Below are 21104 nucleotides of genomic sequence, written 5' to 3'. Positions count from 1 at the left end.
TTTAAGTTAGAGTACATTTTCTTTCTCATTAAACGCATGTAATCGGATTTAAATCGTTATTTTGGTTGTTAGAACTCAGGTTAAAACATAAAGTGTCACATATAATTTCTTAACAAAAATACTTATTTTAATCAGAGAAGACAGGAGTTCACTGCTGTTTTACATTGAACCGTGTGACCTGTTACCGAGAATAAGGGCTGGTTTGCATATGACTGTCGTTCCCACACACTCACCCAATGTGTTACATGGTTAGGGAATGACTGCTGTCTCTATCGAGTGCGCTTTAAATTAGCGCAGTCTTTCTCCACTTGAAGTCGACGCGCGCCGCTGGGCACTACAACACTCACCAAAGTGCCTGACTTTACTCACTCCTGTCCTGTCAGAGGAAGACACGATGGGATGCACTTCCAGCACTCAGACCACAGCTCAAGACACAACACGACCCAACACCAAACATGATGGGAGCACATCAGGTAAGACTATACAGCCCAAAAATTCACATTTGAGCTATATTTTGTCAAATATTGTTGATTTGCAAGGTGTTTCATGATGAGAAGGAAGAATTTCTGGTATTTAGTCTATTTGATCATGCTAAAATGCGTTGTTGATCATAAAGTGAGAGGAAGATTGCACTCTTCAATTGAAATGCCACTTCAGAAGTGCTTTTGCCTTTGCAGTGTAAATTTGGCATTAGTTACTTTTCGGACCCTGGGTCAACCTAACTTGAAATTGAACCCTCAACCTTTGTGTAAGGCACCCAAGATCCCTATCCAGAATGCTGTCATCAGTCCGACATGCAGTTTAGATCTACTTGACTCCAGCGTCTCTCATAGAGAAACTTACAGTATTCATTACATTGAAAGTCCCCATAGAGGAACCTAAGGTTAAACGCTATGCCCAGATCCTGAACCATTAGACTTTAACTGAAAGTTACAAAAAAATAAAATATATATATGTTTTTATGGTTAAGGTGAAAATTCCAAATAGCAATTTGATAACTGGCTTTAAATTATTAACATTAGGAACACTGTGATGTACTGTAGTTATTTTTATAACTATCATGCATTCCATTTTTATGATCCCGTACACTGCAAAAAAATTATTTAAATAAATTTCAACATTAGAATAAGAAATAATGTGTTGTTTCAACTTAAAAAAGTATGTATTCGTGCTTGACTTAAAATATTAAGTTTAGTTAACTAGTTTAGTTGGGTTGGATATTTAATTTATCTCAAGAAATTTTAAGTTGTTATAACTAATTGCAGCAACATTTTATATTTAGCATCTGACAGATGTTTTTATTTATAGTGTTTTTACCTAATCGCAAACATAACTTTGGTGTTGCATTGAGCTGCTAGAGGAACAAAATTTCACACTTCAGTACCAGAAATGTGATTATAAATGGTGAAATGCTTAAAATAAACGGTTACGGTTACTCAAACTCTTTCCTTTACATGTTTTACATGCCTTTTAACAAAAATGTATGATGATTGATTGCAATCTCATGAGCATTCACCAACTGATACGTGTTTAAAAAAGTGCTATACAAATAACAACTGCATTTGAATAGAATTTTGAATTTAGTTGTACTGAATTAAATTTGTCAAACAAATTAGGGAAATTTGTATTTTGTTTTGTTGTTGTGTTTGTTTCTTGAAACATCACAGTGTTTCTATGGTGATTTCTTGGAATTTGAGGAAAAACATTGTGGTGATCAGAGGAGGTCCTCCACACCTCAGGTGCTCCTTCATGTGTGGTGATGCATGTCACTCTGCTAATGGATTAAACAAAGTGGGCTCATCCCGGATCTGAGAAGAAGGTTTCATGTAAATGTTGTGTACTTTAGATCACAGATGGCTTATGTCATAAACCTTTGCTAGTTTGCCTGTTTTAATGCATCCATTTTCTTCAGCACCTGTTGTTATATTACTTTTCATTATTTAACCAGGATGTCAATGTGTTTCTTTCATTTTCATTTAATTATTAACAGTGACAGCTTCAATAATAGACTATACCAAGCTTTAGTTTGGGGGTAACTGTTGAATTTAAAGTAGGCTTATAAAGAGTTGTCTTGTACCTTATCGACACTTGATACACACAAGATGAGAAGGGAGAAATGACATAACAAATATTTTTCATATTTCTGTTAATAAAATGTGAATTCTGTGGAAATTATTTAAATATAGTAAAATGTGCAGCTGAGTATACTGAACTCAGATTGGAAGATGAACGCATTTTCAAAATAAATTTAAATTGAGGTGTGTCATTTTTTAAATATTGAAATTGAGATGTGTGATGCGAGTTTGCGGTAACCTGTCTGAAAACAATTATTTTTGTAATTCTGTTCAGTGACACTTAAATGCAATTAAATAAGGAATGTGAATGAACACACACGTGAATGACGGCTGTTTGAATCGGTGGAATTTTGTGGAGTTTTCAATGGAATTTTGTGCTCACAGATTCTATGCAGGCCTAGTTGTACCCCATTTAATATGCCTAAACATACTGTATGTGATCGATAATATGAGGGAAACAATAGTGAAAAAACACTTCTATTTTTTCTTTTTAAACCACTTATATTTTTTTAAAACCACTTTTAATATTATTTTAGATTTTTTTTTTTAAATGAAAAATCAGTGTGATTTTAGTATCATTGGTATACTATTATGGCTTTTGTTAATATTTTGAATTAGATGTTTTATATTTTGCTTTTATTTTAATTTTAAAGTTTTAGGAATTTTGTTAATTTTGTGGTTTTAAAAAAAATATATATTAGTTTTTTATGTCTATGTAGTTTTTATAAAGTTGTAAGTTTTATTTAGTTTTAGTTATTTGAGTACTTCAAATTAAACTAAAAGAAAATTACAAATGTTGCCTTGGCAATAGGGTTGGGTATTGTTTGAATTTTAAGGTATTTTTTTTCTTTTGCTCTTTGATTATCAACAATGGCACAGACGGCAGCAGGTTTATTAGGCTGCTGTCTTTTTAAGACCAAATGCATGGATCCAATATACTGTTACACATGCGGTTTCTTTCTCAACTGTTTATGTTCACTTAAAACATAACCGACTGTGTTTATGAGGATATTTTGACTTAATTGTGTGTATTTGTCCATTCAAGCGCAAGGCGACTCAAAAGAGAACTCAATTCAGTATTCGTGCACTATTTGAGAGGCAGCTTTCTGTGCGTGCGCTCTGGATGTTCCCAGCACAGAAAACAGCGTGAGTACCAATTAATGAATTGTTCTTTTCATGTCTTCTTGCGCTTGAATGGTTTAAAACAAGATTAAAATGCGCTCACAGGATTCGATAAGCAGAATCAAAATAACAAGTATCCGATTCCTGACCTTAAGTATCCGATACCAGAATTGGAATTGATTTTCGATTCCCAAACCTACTCGGCAACTAGATGAATTAAAACAAGTTAAGGTCTTTCATTTTATTCTTCAGTTAATGTTTATTTTATTTCAAGTAATTTTTTTATTATGCTTTTAAACTTGGTTAAAATATTTGTTTTGATCTCTAAGGGACAAGTAATGAAAATGGTGGTCCTGCAGCAGACAGTGAGACAATTCCAGACCAAACCCATGCCGAGGAATCTCCACAGACATCCAGTGCAGCTCCTGTTCACTCAGAGGAAATCCAGAGCTCTACAGCTGCAGTAGCTCACAGTGAACCAGAAGCACCTGCTGCTGAGGCCATCATGTCTGAACCTGCTGAATCCAACCCCTCCATAACAGCTGAAACTAATGAAGAACCAGCACCAAGTGGTACGTTTCAACAATAGACAATAAGACTAAAGTCACTTTTCTGCCATTTTCAGTGAGTGAAGTGTCCTCAAAAAACTGGTCCTTAAACTAATTCTTCTCAAGATCAAGATACATTATACCTCGTGTTCTGTGTTTGTGTATGCAAATGGTTTTGCTAGTTACCAAGGACGTATCTCTAGATGCAAAACACCTTGCACGTTCTCTTTTAGTAATGAAGACTTCCTGAAATAACAATTTCACACATTCATACTTAACTTTACACTTCAAGTGAAAGGTGATGGCAGTGGTTTAAATTGGTAATAGTGTGTTTGTTAAGCTCTAGTTACCTGACAAGTGTCCTACTAACTGTTCCATGATCAATGAGTACAACACTGCCCTGCTTAGTTTCACATTCCAGCCCTGGTTACCGAACTGAGGGTTTCTATCATACAAATGTTCTTCCATCTGCTGGTCTAACAAAGGATAGGAGAACTAAACCTTGAGAAAGAAAAGATAGGATTTTGGCAACTAAAGCCAGGTTTCAGTTAGACTGACAGGTTTCATTTTGTGATTATGTGAATATGCAGTAAATCAGTGGGTTTCAAACTTTTTTATGAGCAACCTTTTTTCTTTTTTAAATTGACGCGACCCATATAGTAGCATATATACAACCATTTACATGCAATTAAGTCAAGCCTAACAAATATATAGGCTGTGTCTGAAAACTGATAAATGCTGCCTTCGAAGGACGCATTCCAAGGTCGAAAGGCATCAAGGCACGTCTGAATGCATTCCTGTCTCCTGAGATACCTTCATTTGATCGATTTTTGAAGGCAGCATAGATCTATCCTTTGCTGCCTTTGATATCCCACAATCCTGTGCTTTCCATTCTGTGTCAGTTAAGCGCGAAAATTAAAGATGGTGTCTGAAAGTTGTGGCTGGTGGTCAGTTTGTGTGTAAATGTACATTTTTGATAAACGTTTTCCACTTATGATGTAATTTCTAGTGAGAAATTACTGTTGTAGTCATTAAAATATTTACTTAGTAAGCTCGCTCTATTTTGCTGTAGATCATTAAACCGTTACGCTGCCTCAGAAGTCTGTCCAAAATCAGTTTCGTGAGGAACCTTTGTGCCCAGACGCTGCCTGTAAAGTTATTGCCTGATAGGGCAGCGAGGCAACAAGTCACTGCCTACGTTTTTGGACGCAATCATATAGTGGTGTGAAACAGGGTGAGGCCGAGAGCTGCGGGAGCGGAGCGAGGGCGGTGGAGCGAATGCTAATGAGCGACACCTGCGCCCCACGCCGGTCTCGAGTCCCACGGAGGAGCTCCGGAAGTAGAGATGCACTGATTGCAATTTTCTTGGCCTATTCCGATTTCCGATTTTTTTGTGTAAGTGACCTGCCGATTCCGATTTTCTTTCTAAGAACTATAATTGACAGCATATACAAACAAAAATCTACTTTTCTTCAATGCAAAATGTTATTTTCATAAAAATAACTCAAGTAAAAAGTCTGTAATAAAATAAGAACAAATAAACTAATTGCAAACAACAGCACAAATAAATGCAAAAGAATAAAGAGAGATATGAAATGAACACAGCTTTAAGTTTTTCAGTAAGTTACAGTAGGTTCAGGTAAGAAATACTACAGAAATTAAAGTAACCAAATGTAAAATAACACTGGATAATATTCATTGTAAAAATCAAATACAGATTAATGCTTACAATTAAAATGACAAAAGTTATTCAGTCAAGAGCAGCGAGATTGAGCTTATGCACGGATCCAAAATACTGTTACACAACATGCGTTATACATGCATTTTTCAACTTATTTACTGACTGCGTTTAACTGAATACTCGGCAAGACTGGTATTTTGACATAATTTTGTGTGTATTTGACCGTTTAGCGCAGTAAGCCACTCATTTTGGTACTTGTGACTCACAAACTGTTTGAGAGGCGGCTTTATGTGCGCGTCACTTATATAGATCAGTGGTGTGCGCGCGAAACCTGCGGAAATTAGTAAAATTATGTGCAATATAAGCACTATTTAACCGGAGCGAATGAGACGAGTGAGTGGTCGGAGAGATGAGAGCGAGAACGCGCAGCTGACATTATTGCCTGTGCCGCTGGCAACAAAACGGACCGGCTTGGAATCGGAAAGACATGAGACTGACCGGATGATTACCGGTCTGGGCAGTGGCGGATTTAGCAAATCGGGGGCCCAAGGCGAAGGTAGGTAGGCTATGGGCCCCTCCCCATCCAAACTTTAAAAGAGAATGAAAAAAATATGTACCGATTGAATGGTGGATAGGCAGATAAAGCTAATCTACGGGGAAGTAAAGGTTAGAGAGGAGAAAAAAACGTCCCCTTTAAACCCTGCATACACTTCTTTACTCCTAAACAGAAACATGGTACAATGTTTACATGGTACAATATCTGGTAAGCTATGTTGTTTTTTTTGTTTTGTTTTTTTTTGCTTGACAAATTTCACCATTTCGATTCAATTCTTGTGATTTGATTCAATATTGACTCATTTGGATAAATATTAGGTAACGTTTCACAAGATAGGCGTTACTTTTTCTCAAGAAAAAAAAGCCATATCAGCTGGTATAATTTAAGGTTAAAATAAGTAATATAGTACACATATTTAGCCAAATACTCTCCATAGCTCTTTTTTTTCTAGCCAATTAAATGGCTTTCCTGAGGTAAATGTTATGTGACGATTGTTCTCCAGCTGTTTTACCTCTTTCCGCGGTTGAAAAACACTTATTGATCGATATTATGAATGAGGAATATACATTTCGGTAAGTTATACTGTATCTTTCAACATTGTTAATTCGTGTTTATTTGCAATTAGCTAGAGATGATCAGTTCACGTGCCGCTATAGGAATCTGTCACGTCACATTAAAACACAATTCGTAATAGAATTGACAGAATATTTTTAAATATCATGATTCATAAGTAAACTGCTCAGTTTTGTCTGTCGATCTCCGTGTCCTCTTTGCTTCACGATTTTTCTGTGCGTTGGACGTTGTTGTTCCTGATCTGTATCCCCAACAGTAGCCGTAAAAAAGTTTGTCATCTTTGGCAGCGTTCCCAAATACTTATCAGCTTCTTTTCACTTTTTTCTTTTATTTGAGCCGCTTTGGTAACTTCGAAACTTAAAATTTTCGCGTTTAGACTCGTCTTGCTCTGTTTGTGTATTTCCCAGTCCTCCTGTTACTACGTGTTGTTTATCTTTCGCGCCGCGCACCTTTACGGACTTTTTGCTTTCCTCCCGCTTCCTCCTTTTTTCAGCACCGCTTGGGTAGCTTCGCTTCCTTTTTACTCTGTCTACTACTGTACTCTGTACACTCTGTCTGTCAATCACTTCTTTTTTTCCGTCAGTTTTTTGGCACAGCCTTGTCACTTTCGCAGATGCGCAGTAAGTGAGATAATGGAATAGTCCAATGTAGTGAGGCGGGGGGCCCCCTCCTGTCTGCGACACTAATGATTTGATGCCATTTTTCACAAATGGAGTTTTAGAAATCTATAATTTGAAAAAAAAAGCAAAAAAAAAAGCATAAGTTAATAGGGCATTTTGGGGGCCCCAAGGTAGCTCGGGGCCCAAGGCAATTGCCGACCTTTGCCTAATGGTAAAGTCCGCCCCTGGGTCTGGGCCGAGCATGTGGAAAATCGGCTGATTCTGGTCACTGGCCGGTCAATAGGTGCAACTCTTTCCGGAAGGATAAAAGAAGGAGTGACGACAGTGAAAGGCGGGACCAGGCCTTATGTGAGTTTTTAAGACTATATCAATGAATTAATTAAATAAATCTATATTTCCACAGAAAACACAACTGAGGACCAGGCAGATTCCTCCCCACCAGAGAAAGCACCTGGTAAGTAGGGTAATATAAATATATATATTGCAGAGGATTTCAAACCTGAGACTTAAAGAATGGGTCGCCAAGATGATTTAGGAAAATGTGTGTATATATATACATCCTGGCGACCCATTTTTTAAGTCTCAGGGGTTTGAAAACCTGTGCAATAAATAATTGAATAAAAAATGTATGCATTCTTTTCATCTTTAACCATTGTTATTTTGGCCAAATCCTAATGGTGGTGAGGGCCACAACATGCCTCATTATCTGAATTTCAAATGTGAATGACAATTTATCCACCGATGCAAATATCTTGGCTGCAATGTGGAAAAACGTTGACATTGACATAATTCATAATGACTAACCACAGAACAGAATACATACCAGAATGCAGCAACAAATAATAAAAAATGTTTTAGTAAGTCCAACATGAGAAACCAGAGAAGATAAACACACAGGACAAGTCCTGAAAAGAAACAATCGCCGAATGGTCTCAGAAGACTGCTAAATTTATAACATGTAGAACAATTTCAGTTTATTTTAATATTGTTTTATTTATCATGTGAGTTTTTAACCCTAAATCAATGAATTAATTAGATAAATCTACATTTCCACAGAAAACACAACTGAGGACCAGGCAGATTCCTCCCCACCAGAGGAAGCACCTGGTAAGTAGGGTAATATAATTCAATACAGACCTAAAAATGTCAGTATCTCTTGAGGATAAATGTCTTATCTGATTGATTTCCCTTACCACTTCATCTCTTTCAGCCTCTGGTGAAGATAGTTAAGTGTGCAACAATTGACACAGTTACTACAGAATCCAGATTCAACCACAATAAAATCAGGATTTCACATGAATGGTTTAAGAATACAATAGAACATTAGTTTATTTATTATTATTATTGGTTGTTCGTTGCCAAGAAATAGACCAACTGGTCTTCAAAGACTCAGTGCCTGTCTTTATATTCACAGAATAGGAACACAAGGTAAATAATAATTACTGGCGTTAGTTAGAGATTTCAATATGTCATTAATATTTTATATTGGTGCCTCTTCTTAGTGGCTTTACCCCTGGATAAAGATGCGAAAAAGCCAAATAAAATATGAAAATTGTGAAAGTAAATGTGATATATTTATATAATTATATTATGCATTTTAATCAACTAAACTGTTACAGTGATCAGTAAAATCCATGCATGTTATATACATTTACAGTGACAATGGAAAAAAAGATTTGAAAAATAGGCCTTTATTTGTTTTATTTATTACATGCAAATGTTTTCCTGCAACAAACACAACAGATTGAACTGAACTTTGCAAATGGAGGAAATGGTTTTTGTGGTGTGATAATGACAGATTTGTAGAGTTTAAAAGTTTAAAAATAAAGTTTAACTTGAACTGGGTTTTGAATGGTTGCTATTATAGATTAAGTGAATTTAATGATGAAAGATCAATAGTAAATTCACAAAGTAATAGTAAAATTTCAATATCATGATAATATTAGCAAGAAGGCAACAGAAGATATTGCCCGTGAAAAGGAATGCTTTTATTGGAGATTTCCTTTGTATTTTGTAATCTTGGATGCAGTCTCCATAAAACTATATTTACAATTTGTGATGCATGCTGGGGTCATATAGTCAGGAGGCGTCTGTGATGGGTCCCAACACAGCGATTGCCTCAATCTCAACAAGCCCCCCCTGTAAAACAAAGTCAAATTAAAATGAGATATGAATAAAAATAATATATTGTATTGCAATATTTGTATCTTAATAGATTATAATGATATGTAATCAACTAGATTTGTACATTTTCAGAAGAAAATTTGAGTGGTGGCCATGCAAAAGTCACTGAAACGATGCAAGGGTGGTTGCCAGGGTGTTGCTATGTGGTTGCTTACTGGCTCAAGTAAAAAGAGCTCACGTTAAGTCTTAATGATATTCTGGTTTCTACCATAATATATGTCGCAGGTCCCTCCTTCAATGCAAGTTTATGGGATTTTCTCCATTTTTATCCTAAGTTGATCACTTAAAAAAGGAATAGTGCACCTCTCCTCTAGAAGTCATATGATTTGAGGTATCATTCATATCCATAGCTCAAACAGTGTTGGATGGGTTACATGACAAAATATAATATTTACAAGTAAAAAATCTTACTGAGCCCAAACCTTTGAACGGTAGTGTGTAGTTATCTGGTTGCCTAAGCAAACACCACTTACTAACCTGCGCTTAATACTTACTCTGGGCAGCGCGGCTACTTGATAGGCAGCTCTAGCTGGGAAATGGCTCTTGAAAACTAAGAGAAATGAAAAAAGAAAGTCAGACTATGGGAAACTCTAGGTTCTTTACTGATGACAAAACCGCCAGTAAGGTTAAATTTGACACCTTGTTGTCTATAAGCTATATCCTATCTATAAGCACCTTCATCTTACATGGTTGACTATTGCAGTTCTTGTGACATGAAAAATGTAAAATTCTAAATGTAAAAGAGTTCACACCACAACTACAACAATAATGGCACAGAAAAAAGAGATCACTAGAATCACTTTCAGTGATTTTTTTTTTCAGCTGATGAATGACAAAAGATTCACAGCCAATCAGAATCCATCCTGCTTTAAAGAGCTCACGCATTTAAAGTGGCAGACGACAAAACTGGAGCACGCGCTTATAATAAACAGAGCGATATCGTCCGCTGGTGTGGATGCTAATCGCTATAGTTATCATTCCAGGCCTTTATCCCTGTGTTTATATGTATTAGTCATTGCATCATAAGTTACATGAATCTGAGTATTTGTTCACTCTAGGTTTGCATGTCACATCATGGAAAGTTCTGTGAGGTAGGAGGCAGGGATGATGGGTTGTCCTCGTAGAGAGGAGGCTTTCGTTTCACAGAATTGCACTGTATCTCTTTACACGCAGACAGGATAGGATTACCCATCAGCATTGTATTAAAGAGGAAATACCCAGGGCTGCACAGACACATCATTGTGTAACATCTGAATAATCAATAACTTGCTTAATCCATACCGCCAGAAAGCAGGATTGGAAGTGAAGGTTTTTTAGGGAAGGTATGTTGACAAAAGTCATGCTTGGTTTTAATTTCACAACATATGACACCTAGTGTATCTGCTGGTTTCAGGTATCAACACTTCCAATATAATGCTTTTTAATACCATTTTCAAGACCTTTACCAAACAATTTTAAGACCTGCACATCATTTCCATCGGCTTCAATGCGAACAAACAAAATCACCCTCTCAAAAGAGATATACAGTACAAATGAACAATGGACATTTTAAAGTTTTTTTTAAAGAAGAATTAAAAAGAAAGTCTATTATGTAATATAAATATTGGACTGAAAATGTATAATAATAATAATAATAATAATACAAATACATTTTTATATGGGGATACAAATAGTAGTATATGAGGAGTATCATTCTTCTTTTTTAATTAAGTTTTATGCATTAGACCGGCTTTACGATTTCAAAAAACAAAGAGTGATAATGAAATCGAAGTCTTTACTGCTGTGTCAGTTTGGTGGTTGCAGTTTTAAGACTTTTAAATATTGGATTTAAGACATTTTAATGCTGATTAAGGCCTTATTCAGGGTTTTTGCAGGTTTTATCAAGGTAAATTTAAGACTTTTTTAAGACCAAGTAAAGAAAATTTCAGGAATAAATGAATGGGAAACCAATATGTCAGTATGTTCTCTAAATGTAAATGTTTAGGAAGAAACACAATGAGCAACACTTAAGAAGTTTGACAATACAACTTACAACAGATAACCTTTACTTTTTAATTTAATTAAATTTAATCGCTTCAGAAGGCCTTTATTAACCCACTGGAGCCGTATGGATTACTTTTATGATGGACAGATGCACTTTTTGGAGCTTAAAAAAGAGGCTCTATTCACTCCCATTATAAAGCTTGGAAGAGCCAGGATATTTTTTAATATAACTCTGATTGTATTTGGCTGAAAGAAGAAAGTCATATACACAAGGGATGGCTTGATGCGGAGTAAATTATGGGATTATTTTCATTTTTGGGTAAACTAGCCTTTTAAGTATTTTGTCTCTGATTTAAAACCTTTTTAAGGCCTTCAATTCTGTATGGGTGAAGTAGCCGCAGAAACCCTGTTATTTTTACATTAAGGGATTTAAGATATTTTAAGACTTTTTTAAGGACACACTGATAGTCATTTTTTGCTACACTTTTAGAATTAACACATTATACATTAATATCATTCCCAAAAGGTTTTCTATAATTACCAAGACCACTAAAACTAAGGGAAACTTGTGGTTGTATGTTTAGGGACTCTCTGTGGTGAATTATGCCATCGTGACTCTCATTCATATACTCACACTGCTTGTAAACATCATTGACGTTATTGAAGTCATTAATGTCTGCCAACAATACAGTGGCCTTGACAACTGCAAAAAAACAGAAAAAAGCAGACTTTAAAATGCCTGAAAACTTGCATGAAAGAACTGACATGTAGGTGATGCTCGATGACGTACCATTTTCATATCCACATCCAGCAGCTTTCAGAATCTCCCCCATGTTAATGAGTGCCTAAAAAGTTGTAAGGAAAAAACACTGAAACGTGCGCTAAGACCATGTGTCCCATTTTAGTGAAAATTACTACTTTGTGTAATAAAACATGTTACTTTGTGTATTAAAGTCAGCATGAAATCAAAATGGACTCTTTATTTACTTAAGTTCTAATACGTGTTATTGTGAATGATTCATTTATTCCAAACTATGTTCATCTAAATGTAAAAACGATCTACGGGTGCTGCGTTTTGTCACCTGTTTGGCCTGAGCCTGCACTCCTCCTGCCACCAACTGTCCTGATGCTACGTCCATTCCCAGCTGTCCTGAGATGTACATTGTGCGGTCCACCAAAACAGCCTGGCTGAATATAGAAGAACATCATTTAAAATGTGAATTAACAGTGAAGGAAAAGGGATGTTTACTCTCATTAATGTTGTCCTCATCTGCCTTCTGCTGGTATAACCAGTACACTGCAGTAATAACCAATCAAGTTTACTTGCCTTGTTAAGGCAGATCTTATTTTAACAGTTATATTTAACAGTTTTATATTTATTATTAATTATAAACTGGATATTATATAGATCGATAAGATATCACACTGTAGCATTGTAGAACACCAAGATCACATATAAGTTCAGCTTGAGATCACAGTCCAAGTTAACATGTGTCTAATACAAGACTAGTTCAGAAAGTTATATAATGGAGTTAATGCTGGTTCTTTTTACATAAGTGTGGTTTGCACAACTGCAAGGAAACTGAAGATCGTTGGTCACCGCACACATCAAATCTCTTGATTCATGCTGGTTTAAATGATATTGTCAGAAGTTTGGAATAAATAAGATTTCTTAATGTTTTCAATAGAAGTCTCTTCTGCTCACCAACGCTGCATTTATTTGAGCAAAAATACAGTAAAATATTATAACATTTTAAATTAACTGATTTCTATTTTAATATAATTTAAAATTTTATTTATTCATGTGCTGAATTTTCAGCATCATTACTCCAGTCTTCAGTGTCACATGATCCTTCAGACATCATTTTAATATGCTGATTTGGTTCTCAGGAAAGATTTCTTATTATTACCAATGTTGAAAACAGTTGTGCTGTTTAATATTTTTGTGTAAACTATTCAAAATCTTGGGGTAAGTAAGATAAAAACTAAAAAAAAACTAATAACCAAGTAATTTTACTCAGCAAGGATGCATTAAATTGAACAAAGTCCTTTGAACTTTTTATTAATCCTGGAAAAAGATTTTTATCACGGTTTCAACAAAAAAATATTAAGCAGTTTTCAACATTAAAAGAACCATTATTAATAATTTAGCACCAAATCAGCATATTAGAATGATTTCTGTGATCATGCATTTATAATATATATTGACAATATATTAAAATAGAAAATGAAAATAAATGAAAACAGAAAACAATATTACTGTTTTTACTGTATTTTTGATCAAATAAGTGCAGCCTTGGCGAGACATATATATAATGTGGCAGAAATGCCAAACTCTTAAGAAAAATACCAGGTTGACCTCTGGTCAAATCAATGAACTTGAACTTGACACCTCCTCTTACTGTCTATTGGTCGAAACGCAAACACCCCCATTGTAATGGCATTCAAGTTATTATATGCAAAATATATTTTATTTTAAAAAAATCTTTTATTTGCAAATATTGAATTAAAGTTACAAAAATGTAGTGCTACAGAGAAACTTTTTATATTGGGGGTTAAAGCCCCCGTGTTAAAAATGATAAAACAGTTGTAGTATGGAGCACTTCCAAAATCATATTATAATGCATGCATAATACAATCCCAATTATAGCCTACAATTTAAAAAAGTTTGGAATCTAAATGTGTTCTAACATTAAAGTTTGTTGACAAGAATCTTACCTGTATATGCCCTGTCTAACAGGGGCTTTAGCTGTATATGGGAATTTTCTTTGAACAGAAGACATCTCGTCGTCTCAACAGTTTATGAAAATTCGCACAAAAATCTAAAGCACAAAGTTGCAGAGTGCGCTGTCTAAAGACACGCCCCGAACAAATATTGCACTGCAACTTATGTCAGGCCTTGTGTTGTTCTAGACAGACTGTTAATGCATAACTGTCGGTGCTTTAGGTACAACTTTTTTTTTACAGTCTATGGGTAAAACACACTTATCCATATGCTAGAGCATGTCACCTGTGCGTTTATTATTGAGGAACATAACCATCTGACTGCTCACCTGTAGGGCCCGATCGCGGCCGGAGCTGCTGCAGTGTGAATGATCTTCCTAATAACCGCAGACATATTTGAACACTGAGAGACCCGTGGATCACAAGTTAACTTCCAGTTGAGCTGATGAATGAGTGTAAAAGCAAGCAGGTTTGTGGAGAATCACTTCCAGTAGGCGTCAGCGATTCCTACCGTAACAACCCACATATAGACGCTCGCTTTAGTTTAGTTGCAGCCCTATTCATTTACATTTCGGAAATATAATTATTTAAGATTTAAAGGAAAGAATTGGAAGACAGAATATACACGTTAAAACAATCTGTTTCGGATATTTATGCATGGGCTAAATATAGATGTTGGCAAGAAGTTCATGTTAAATCAGAGTCTGTGTAATAGAGTGATTACGGTAATTCGTATAACCAGTGGATAAATTCATCTTCACGAAAGGCAGTGGAGTGGATAGTTTTAATGCCCGAATTAAATTCGCTTAATTACTTGGAATTTTTAGTGTTCATAGTTAAAATCAAAGTATTATGCTTTTTTATCTTCAAACTGTTAAGTTGTTTTGAACTACTACACAAGCAAATGTAATAATTTGATAGATACATAGACATTTGCTTCAAAAAGAACAATTTACGAATCTGATCAAATGTTAAAGCTGAGAAAAAATTACAAATAGATTTTACTTGACTACATTTTTTATTGATTTTCTAGAAACAATCACAATTTTAATTTCCCTTTTGTGTCCAGGTTTCTCTGTATATTTAATAGCTAAAATATATTGTTAAAGAAGTCCACATGTGAATTAATGAGGCAAGTAACAGACCTTTATTCAAAAACTCTATGCAGGGTGCAAAAAATAACATACAATATGAATAATGCAAAATAAATTAGAGTGTTCAGTAAAGACGTGCCTATGTAAATGTCAGAGTATAAAACAAAATGATATAACTCACAACTGCAGGAAATGTAAGGGATTGGTAACACCCCTAACTATTTTTTAAAGAAAGAAATTAAGAAAAAAAATTATTAACTGACTATACTTCAAACCAGCTCAGATTCATAGACATTGTCAGTCCACAATCAGGGAATCAACATTGTTCGAGTCATTTAAAAACTATTCATCCTTCTCTTAAAAGATTCAACAACATTTTAGGCCATTCACATTACTGGCATTGTTACATTACTGTCCTTGAGTTGCCGTATTGCTTATGGTAGGTATGGAGAGACTCAATAGGCCTAGTAATGATTGTACCATTCCCATAATGAGAAACACAAAATCACTGCATTGAAATCTTTGAAAAAGACCAGAAGACAGAGTTCGAAGCCGAGCAACCCCTGAGATAAAGCAAGAACTTTAAAATGGGGCACAGTAAAAGTAGTTCTCACTTCCTCACACAAACATTTGCCACACTTTATCAAAGAGCCAGTGGCAGTGAAGAAAACATACGGAAGACGACATTCAAAGAAAACATTCAGAAACTGAGAAAGTGACATTCAGCATAAATAAGCCATGCATATTTACAAAGCTGTGGACAGATGTTTCAAACCTTACTTTGTGCTGAAGAGGAAATTTGATGGAATGGGAAGCATAGCTACAGTAATGGTCCCGTTTCTCTCTAAATTAATTCCAGGAAAAAGATCCCTACTGTAACATGGTCCATATTAGCAGAATACTAACCTAAAGCTTGGTGATGCAAACTTCAAAAAGAGGGTTAACAAGCACTCTAAGGCATTGTCTGCTTTTGATTGTCTTTGGTTTAATAATCCATTCACACCTAAAAATTACTTTGTTCAACCAGCATTTCTTATAAATTCAGCCACAAAACGTTACATTATCACAGTTATTTTTGCCTTGGCTTCACTTACAGTATTAGGAAAGTATTAACCACAGATGTAGAGATGGCTGAAATAGTTTTTGGAAATTAGAGAATAAAAAGCATAAACTTCATAATATTGTGAGGGTGAGACTCAATCATCTCTATTTAGGATGAACTCATAATATTTTAACGTGACCTTTGAATTCTAAAGAACAAAAAAAAAAGAATTTCTTGATGGAGTATTATATCTTGATGTTTTGTTTTATACATCCACTGGGACCTTCTTCAAATGTAGAAACAGCAGGAGTTTAGAATAAGATGCATCAGTACAAAGATTGAACACAGGAGGGAACATAAGATCTGGCCAGCCAGCTTTGAAGCTTCAGCATCTGTGAAGTCGGTTAGAAGTTCTGCTGTCTGCGTTTCTTCGCATCCATGGCGTCGAGAATGGGTTGCCTTTTAGCCGTGTAGCGCTGCCGCAGTTCTTCAATCTCTCGCTCCATCATGGGGTCCAGAGCAGTGAGACGCATCTGGAGCTCCTCGAAATCAAGGTTTTTCAGCTACACAGACAGAAAAAACAAATTCAGTTTAATCAGCTTCATGCATACAAATAGAGCTGCGCGATTCTGGATAAATTGAGGATCACAATTTTTTTCATTTTTGTTTAAAATAGAGATCACAAATCTGAATAGACAACTAAACTAAATAGCGTCGTTTACCACCTACAGGTCAGGTGTAATGATACAATATTTAAAGCGTCAAGTTAATTTCGAAAAGTGATTTATTCTATTTTGATCGCTACTGTAAGTTTCATACCTATACATGACAACTGCTCTCTCTGGGTCAGTGGCAACGCCAACGCAGATTTGAAAGTTCTGCTGCAATCGTACTTGTCAAAGGTTTAATAGACATAGCCGTATCGTTGTCATTTAGAAATAAGATTGCATGGGTGTTTGAACTGAGATCGCGAACTTTATCAATTAATCATGCAGCTCTAACACAAAACTAACCAATCAAAGCACTTACAAAATCAAAATCTCCATCTTGCGGAACTTTCCAATTATCAGGGAAAGCGGTCTTGGAAATTAAACACGGGTCCTGCTGGTTGTGGTTATAACCCTCTTGAGCTTTATTTGAGTCCTGCTTGTCGAAGTAGTCCATGAAGGATGGACGCTGAATTTGCTGAGATGTAGGATTTCCTATTTAGAGGATAAAACATCAGATTATATATTTCTCAAAGAGCCACAAAAATGATAGTTAAAAGATAAAGACATAAAGGCTTACTCCTCATCGAGCCGAGATCTTCCTCTTCTTCGTCATCATCGCTGTTAATGACCATGGTGCCCAGGTCGGACTCCAGCATGGTGCCATCGTGCGCGATCATGGTCTGAACCCCGTCGCTCATGGTGCCCGTGGCCCGCATGGTGCCGTCGCTCTCCGAACTCGACTTCATCATGGTGTTGGAATCTACTTCCTCCTCCTGTAGAATGCAGTCACATATGACATCAGCTAAAACACAAATGCTGAGCTAATCGTAAACTGAACAACTGATATGCAACTCACAGAGTTCTCATCATCCTCCTCCAGCTCTCTCTGCTGCTCCTGCTGTCTCTTGATCTTCATCTCCATGGCTTCTGTGATCAGCTCCCGCAGGAGGATCACTGGCTTAGCACTGGTTATAAAGGGATGCTGCCAAACAGACAAAATACAAAGTATATTAGATGTTTATAAACACTACTTCATGAAAAAAAAAAAAAAAACTAGTAACTTTAAGAATCATAAACAGGAATTATTAGTTAGCAATACAAGGCTCTTCCCACACCTGCAGCAGTTGAGTGGCCGTCGCTCTCTGCTCTGGGTTCTTCACCAGACATTTCTTCACAAAATCTGTGAATTCGTCACTCCACAGCTCTGGCTTGCGGAACGTGGGTGGAGGGTTCGTGGGAATCATAAAAATAGCCTGATGACACAAAAGAACAAGAGTCACCATCCAGTTTCTTGTCAAAATTTCAAGTCAAAGACTTCTCAGTGTGTTCCACTCACTCTCATTGGATGAATGTCTGCATAAGGAGGCTTTCCTTCAGCCATTTCAATAGACGTGATGCCGAGAGACCAGATATCAGCCACACAGTTGTATCCGATCTCCTGGATCACCTCTGGTGCCATCCAGAAGGGTGTCCCGATAACTGTGTTCCTCTTTGCCATTGTGTCCTATTGTGGTCAGTATAAATAGACATGATTACATTAATTCATGCAACATGTTACACCACCAGTTTGGACTGAAAAATATATTAGAAGAACATAGATGAGAGAAAAACGTTTGATCTGAATGATTATCCTTAAATGCTTTAAATTAGTTTTTTAGTCAAACATAAATAGTTTTGTCATATTTTTGTTTTATGTAAATCTCTTTTTTTCAAAACCAACTTTTTTTAAGGATGATTTGGCTTTTTTTGAAGAAGCTAAAACTACTAAATCTGAATTTAAACTGAATTACATTTTTATTAAATACATTTAATGTTCATCCTATTTATATTAATTTTCTGCTAATATGGGACCATGTTACAGCAGAGATACAGTCTGGTATGTAATCTTTACAGGAACTAATTTAGAGAGAAACTGGACCAATAAAGCAAATACAATAACATCAACGTACAAACGGACAAACAAACAAGAAAAACGCTGGTTCTTCTATATTTTCGATGACTTTACTATTATTCTAAAAAATAATAGATAATCAGTAACGTCCAAACTTTTAACAAATAATTTATGCAATTTTTCTACATTAAAGCAGATAATACTCACGGTAAGTTGTCCAGCCACTCCAAAATCAGCTAGTTTGGCATGGCCTTCTGTGTTGAGCAGAATATTCCCAGCTTTGATGTCCCTGTGGATTTTCCTCATGAAATGGAGATATTCCAGACCTTTCAAGGTGGATTTGAGGACAGTAGCGATTTCATCCTCAGTGAGCTTGTCATGAGAAAAAATAAAAACAGTGTTATTAAGCATGGGATGAATCTGTATAGTGTATTTATAGTTATAATATTTTCATATTTTACCGTTTTGTTGCGCAGTCTGATGATATCAGACACAGATCCAGCGCCGCAGTACTCCATCACAATCCACAGATCTGTGTTCTTGAAATAGCTGCCATAGTACTTCACCACATAAGGACTGTTAAAATACAAGGATAGAGAAATTGGGAATTACTTAAGCCCAATAACAATATATTAATAAATTGCTACTTCATGAGCTACTTTACCTGTCACATTGCTGCATTATGGAGATCTCTTTGATGATTTCCTGTAGGTCTGATTCGACAGGAACCTGTTTAATGGCCACCACCTGGCCTGATTCCTTGTGAATGGCTTTAAAAACACTGCCATATGATCTGAACCAAAAATAATTCATTACGTGAATATTTCATACAAAATGTATTCAATATCACTTAAGTATAAGAGTGGTACACACCCTTCTCCAAGTTTTTCAAGGACATCAAATACTTCCTCTGGCTGCTTGGTAAGACTGTCTTCACTGAGTTTCTTCAGCTTACTGTCATGAACAAGACAATCGTACTTTAAGTAATGCATTAAATGTCATGGGTTCAGACACTCGCAGTTATAATGTAACACAAACTTAGATATACTAATTAACATAACAACTGTAGCTCAGAATACATTCAAGCGTTAATTTTGTAGATATAACAACAAACATCAAGATATCAACCACACAATCTATTCTAGTTCGTTCAATGATCTAAAGTTTCAGTTTGGTTGGTGAGATGAGGCCTGTAAATATTAGCTTGGTTGATAACTTGTTAGCCGAGCTGGCCATTTCACTTACTTTTTGGGCACCGGATGCTCCATATTCTTGTTATTGAAATGAATGGGTATTTTCCGACTAATTTCAAACAGTTTGTTTGTTCAAAACCTAAAGAAAACAGCAATAACGCATGTTTTGTTTGGACTTTCAGGAAGCACTGCTGCTATCTGTCTTTCCGTAACGTACCGCCGCCGCTAACAACGACGACGATGTGAAGCGAGATGACGTGTGGGATTTTCCATGATAAACAGCACTTCAAAGTAAAAGTCCCGCGAACTTGATAAAATATAATACCGTAAGTATCCACTCTTTATAAAATAATAACAATATTTTTTATGTATATACTACTAAGTATTTCGCTTAGCAACGCTGAAATGATGGAGACATTCACTTACAGTGTTTCAGTACATAACTTACATTTACGTTGATATTATTGCAGGAATTGATTTAAAAGCCAGTTTGAGGCCCGGTTTCAAAGACAGGGTTTAGATTAAGCCAGGATTTAGTTCAATTAGGGCATTTAAGGAGATTTTATATAGTACTTGCCTTAGAAAAACCATTACTGGTGTGCATCTTGAGACAAAACAATGGCAACTGACATATTTTATGATCACTGAAAGTTGCTTTCAGTTAAAACAGCTCAAACATGCATTTTAGTCTGGGACTAGTCTTAAACCTTGTCTGTGAAACCGGGGTGAGAGTTACAGTTATAGTTGATTTCATTTGTGTCATTTTTAGCTATTTAATGTTATTTTAAAGCCCCCACTGAGAGATAAAAACATGAGTTTCCTCCTCGCATGTTCCTATGGGGAGAAATAAGGCTGATGTATGCAGATTAAAAAATATAGGCCTGGTTTCACAGACAGGGTTCAGATTAAGCCAGGATTAGACTTTAGTTCAATTAGGACATTTAAAGGGATAGTTCACCCAAAATTGAAAATTCTGTCATCATTTACTCACCCTCAAGTTGTTCCAAACCTGTATGAGTTTCTTTGTTCTGCTGAACACAAAGGAAGATATTTGGAAGAATGTTTGTAACCAAACAGATCTCGGTCCCCATTGACTTCCATAGTAGGA

At 35.8% G+C, this 21104-nt stretch overlaps 3 protein-coding genes across 5 annotated transcripts; 1 reads left to right on the top strand and 2 right to left on the bottom strand.

The window, feature by feature from the left end:
* Window positions 1-227: 227 nt before the first annotated feature.
* Window positions 228-9017, top strand: LOC311093572 (uncharacterized protein). Of its 2 annotated transcripts, XM_084131071.1 has the most exons (5): window positions 228-473; window positions 3527-3769; window positions 7579-7629; window positions 8232-8282; window positions 8386-9017. In XM_084131071.1, the coding sequence occupies exons 1-5, from the start codon at window positions 395-397 to the stop codon at window positions 8403-8405; spliced, it is 444 nt and encodes a 147-aa protein (XP_083987197.1). In that variant the 5' UTR covers window positions 228-394; the 3' UTR covers window positions 8406-9017. The 2 variants fall into 2 exon arrangements, with proteins under 2 accessions (XP_083987197.1, XP_083987198.1); XM_084131072.1 differs by lacking the exon at window positions 7579-7629 and having other exon boundaries at window positions 247-473; window positions 8386-8532.
* On the bottom strand, window positions 8851-14583 carry rida (reactive intermediate imine deaminase A). Of its 2 annotated transcripts, none has more exons than XM_084131076.1 (6): window positions 14396-14583; window positions 12425-12530; window positions 12133-12187; window positions 11977-12045; window positions 9854-9909; window positions 8851-9314 (listed from the first exon to the last, which is right to left on the bottom strand). In XM_084131076.1, the coding sequence occupies exons 1-6, from the start codon at window positions 14458-14460 to the stop codon at window positions 9255-9257; spliced, it is 411 nt and encodes a 136-aa protein (XP_083987202.1). In that variant the 5' UTR covers window positions 14461-14583; the 3' UTR covers window positions 8851-9254. The 2 variants fall into 2 exon arrangements, with proteins under 2 accessions (XP_083987202.1, XP_083987201.1); XM_084131075.1 differs by lacking the exon at window positions 14396-14583 and adding an exon at window positions 14061-14218.
* A 611-nt stretch (window positions 14584-15194) lies between these two features.
* stk3 (serine/threonine kinase 3) lies at window positions 15195-20242 on the bottom strand. Its single transcript, XM_084130675.1, has 11 exons — window positions 20049-20242; window positions 19677-19757; window positions 19468-19596; window positions 19265-19379; window positions 19011-19175; window positions 18249-18416; window positions 18028-18165; window positions 17769-17894; window positions 17490-17685; window positions 17232-17404; window positions 15195-16765 (listed from the first exon to the last, which is right to left on the bottom strand). The coding sequence occupies exons 1-11, from the start codon at window positions 20069-20071 to the stop codon at window positions 16607-16609; spliced, it is 1473 nt and encodes a 490-aa protein (XP_083986801.1). The 5' UTR covers window positions 20072-20242; the 3' UTR covers window positions 15195-16606.
* Between the last annotated feature and the right edge of the window lie 862 nt (window positions 20243-21104).

Source organism: Abramis brama (genome assembly GCF_963993115.1).
Source record: "Abramis brama genome assembly, chromosome: 12".
Taxonomy (NCBI): Eukaryota; Metazoa; Chordata; class Actinopteri; order Cypriniformes; family Leuciscidae; genus Abramis; species Abramis brama.
This window is presented reverse-complemented; position numbering and strand designations above follow the sequence as displayed.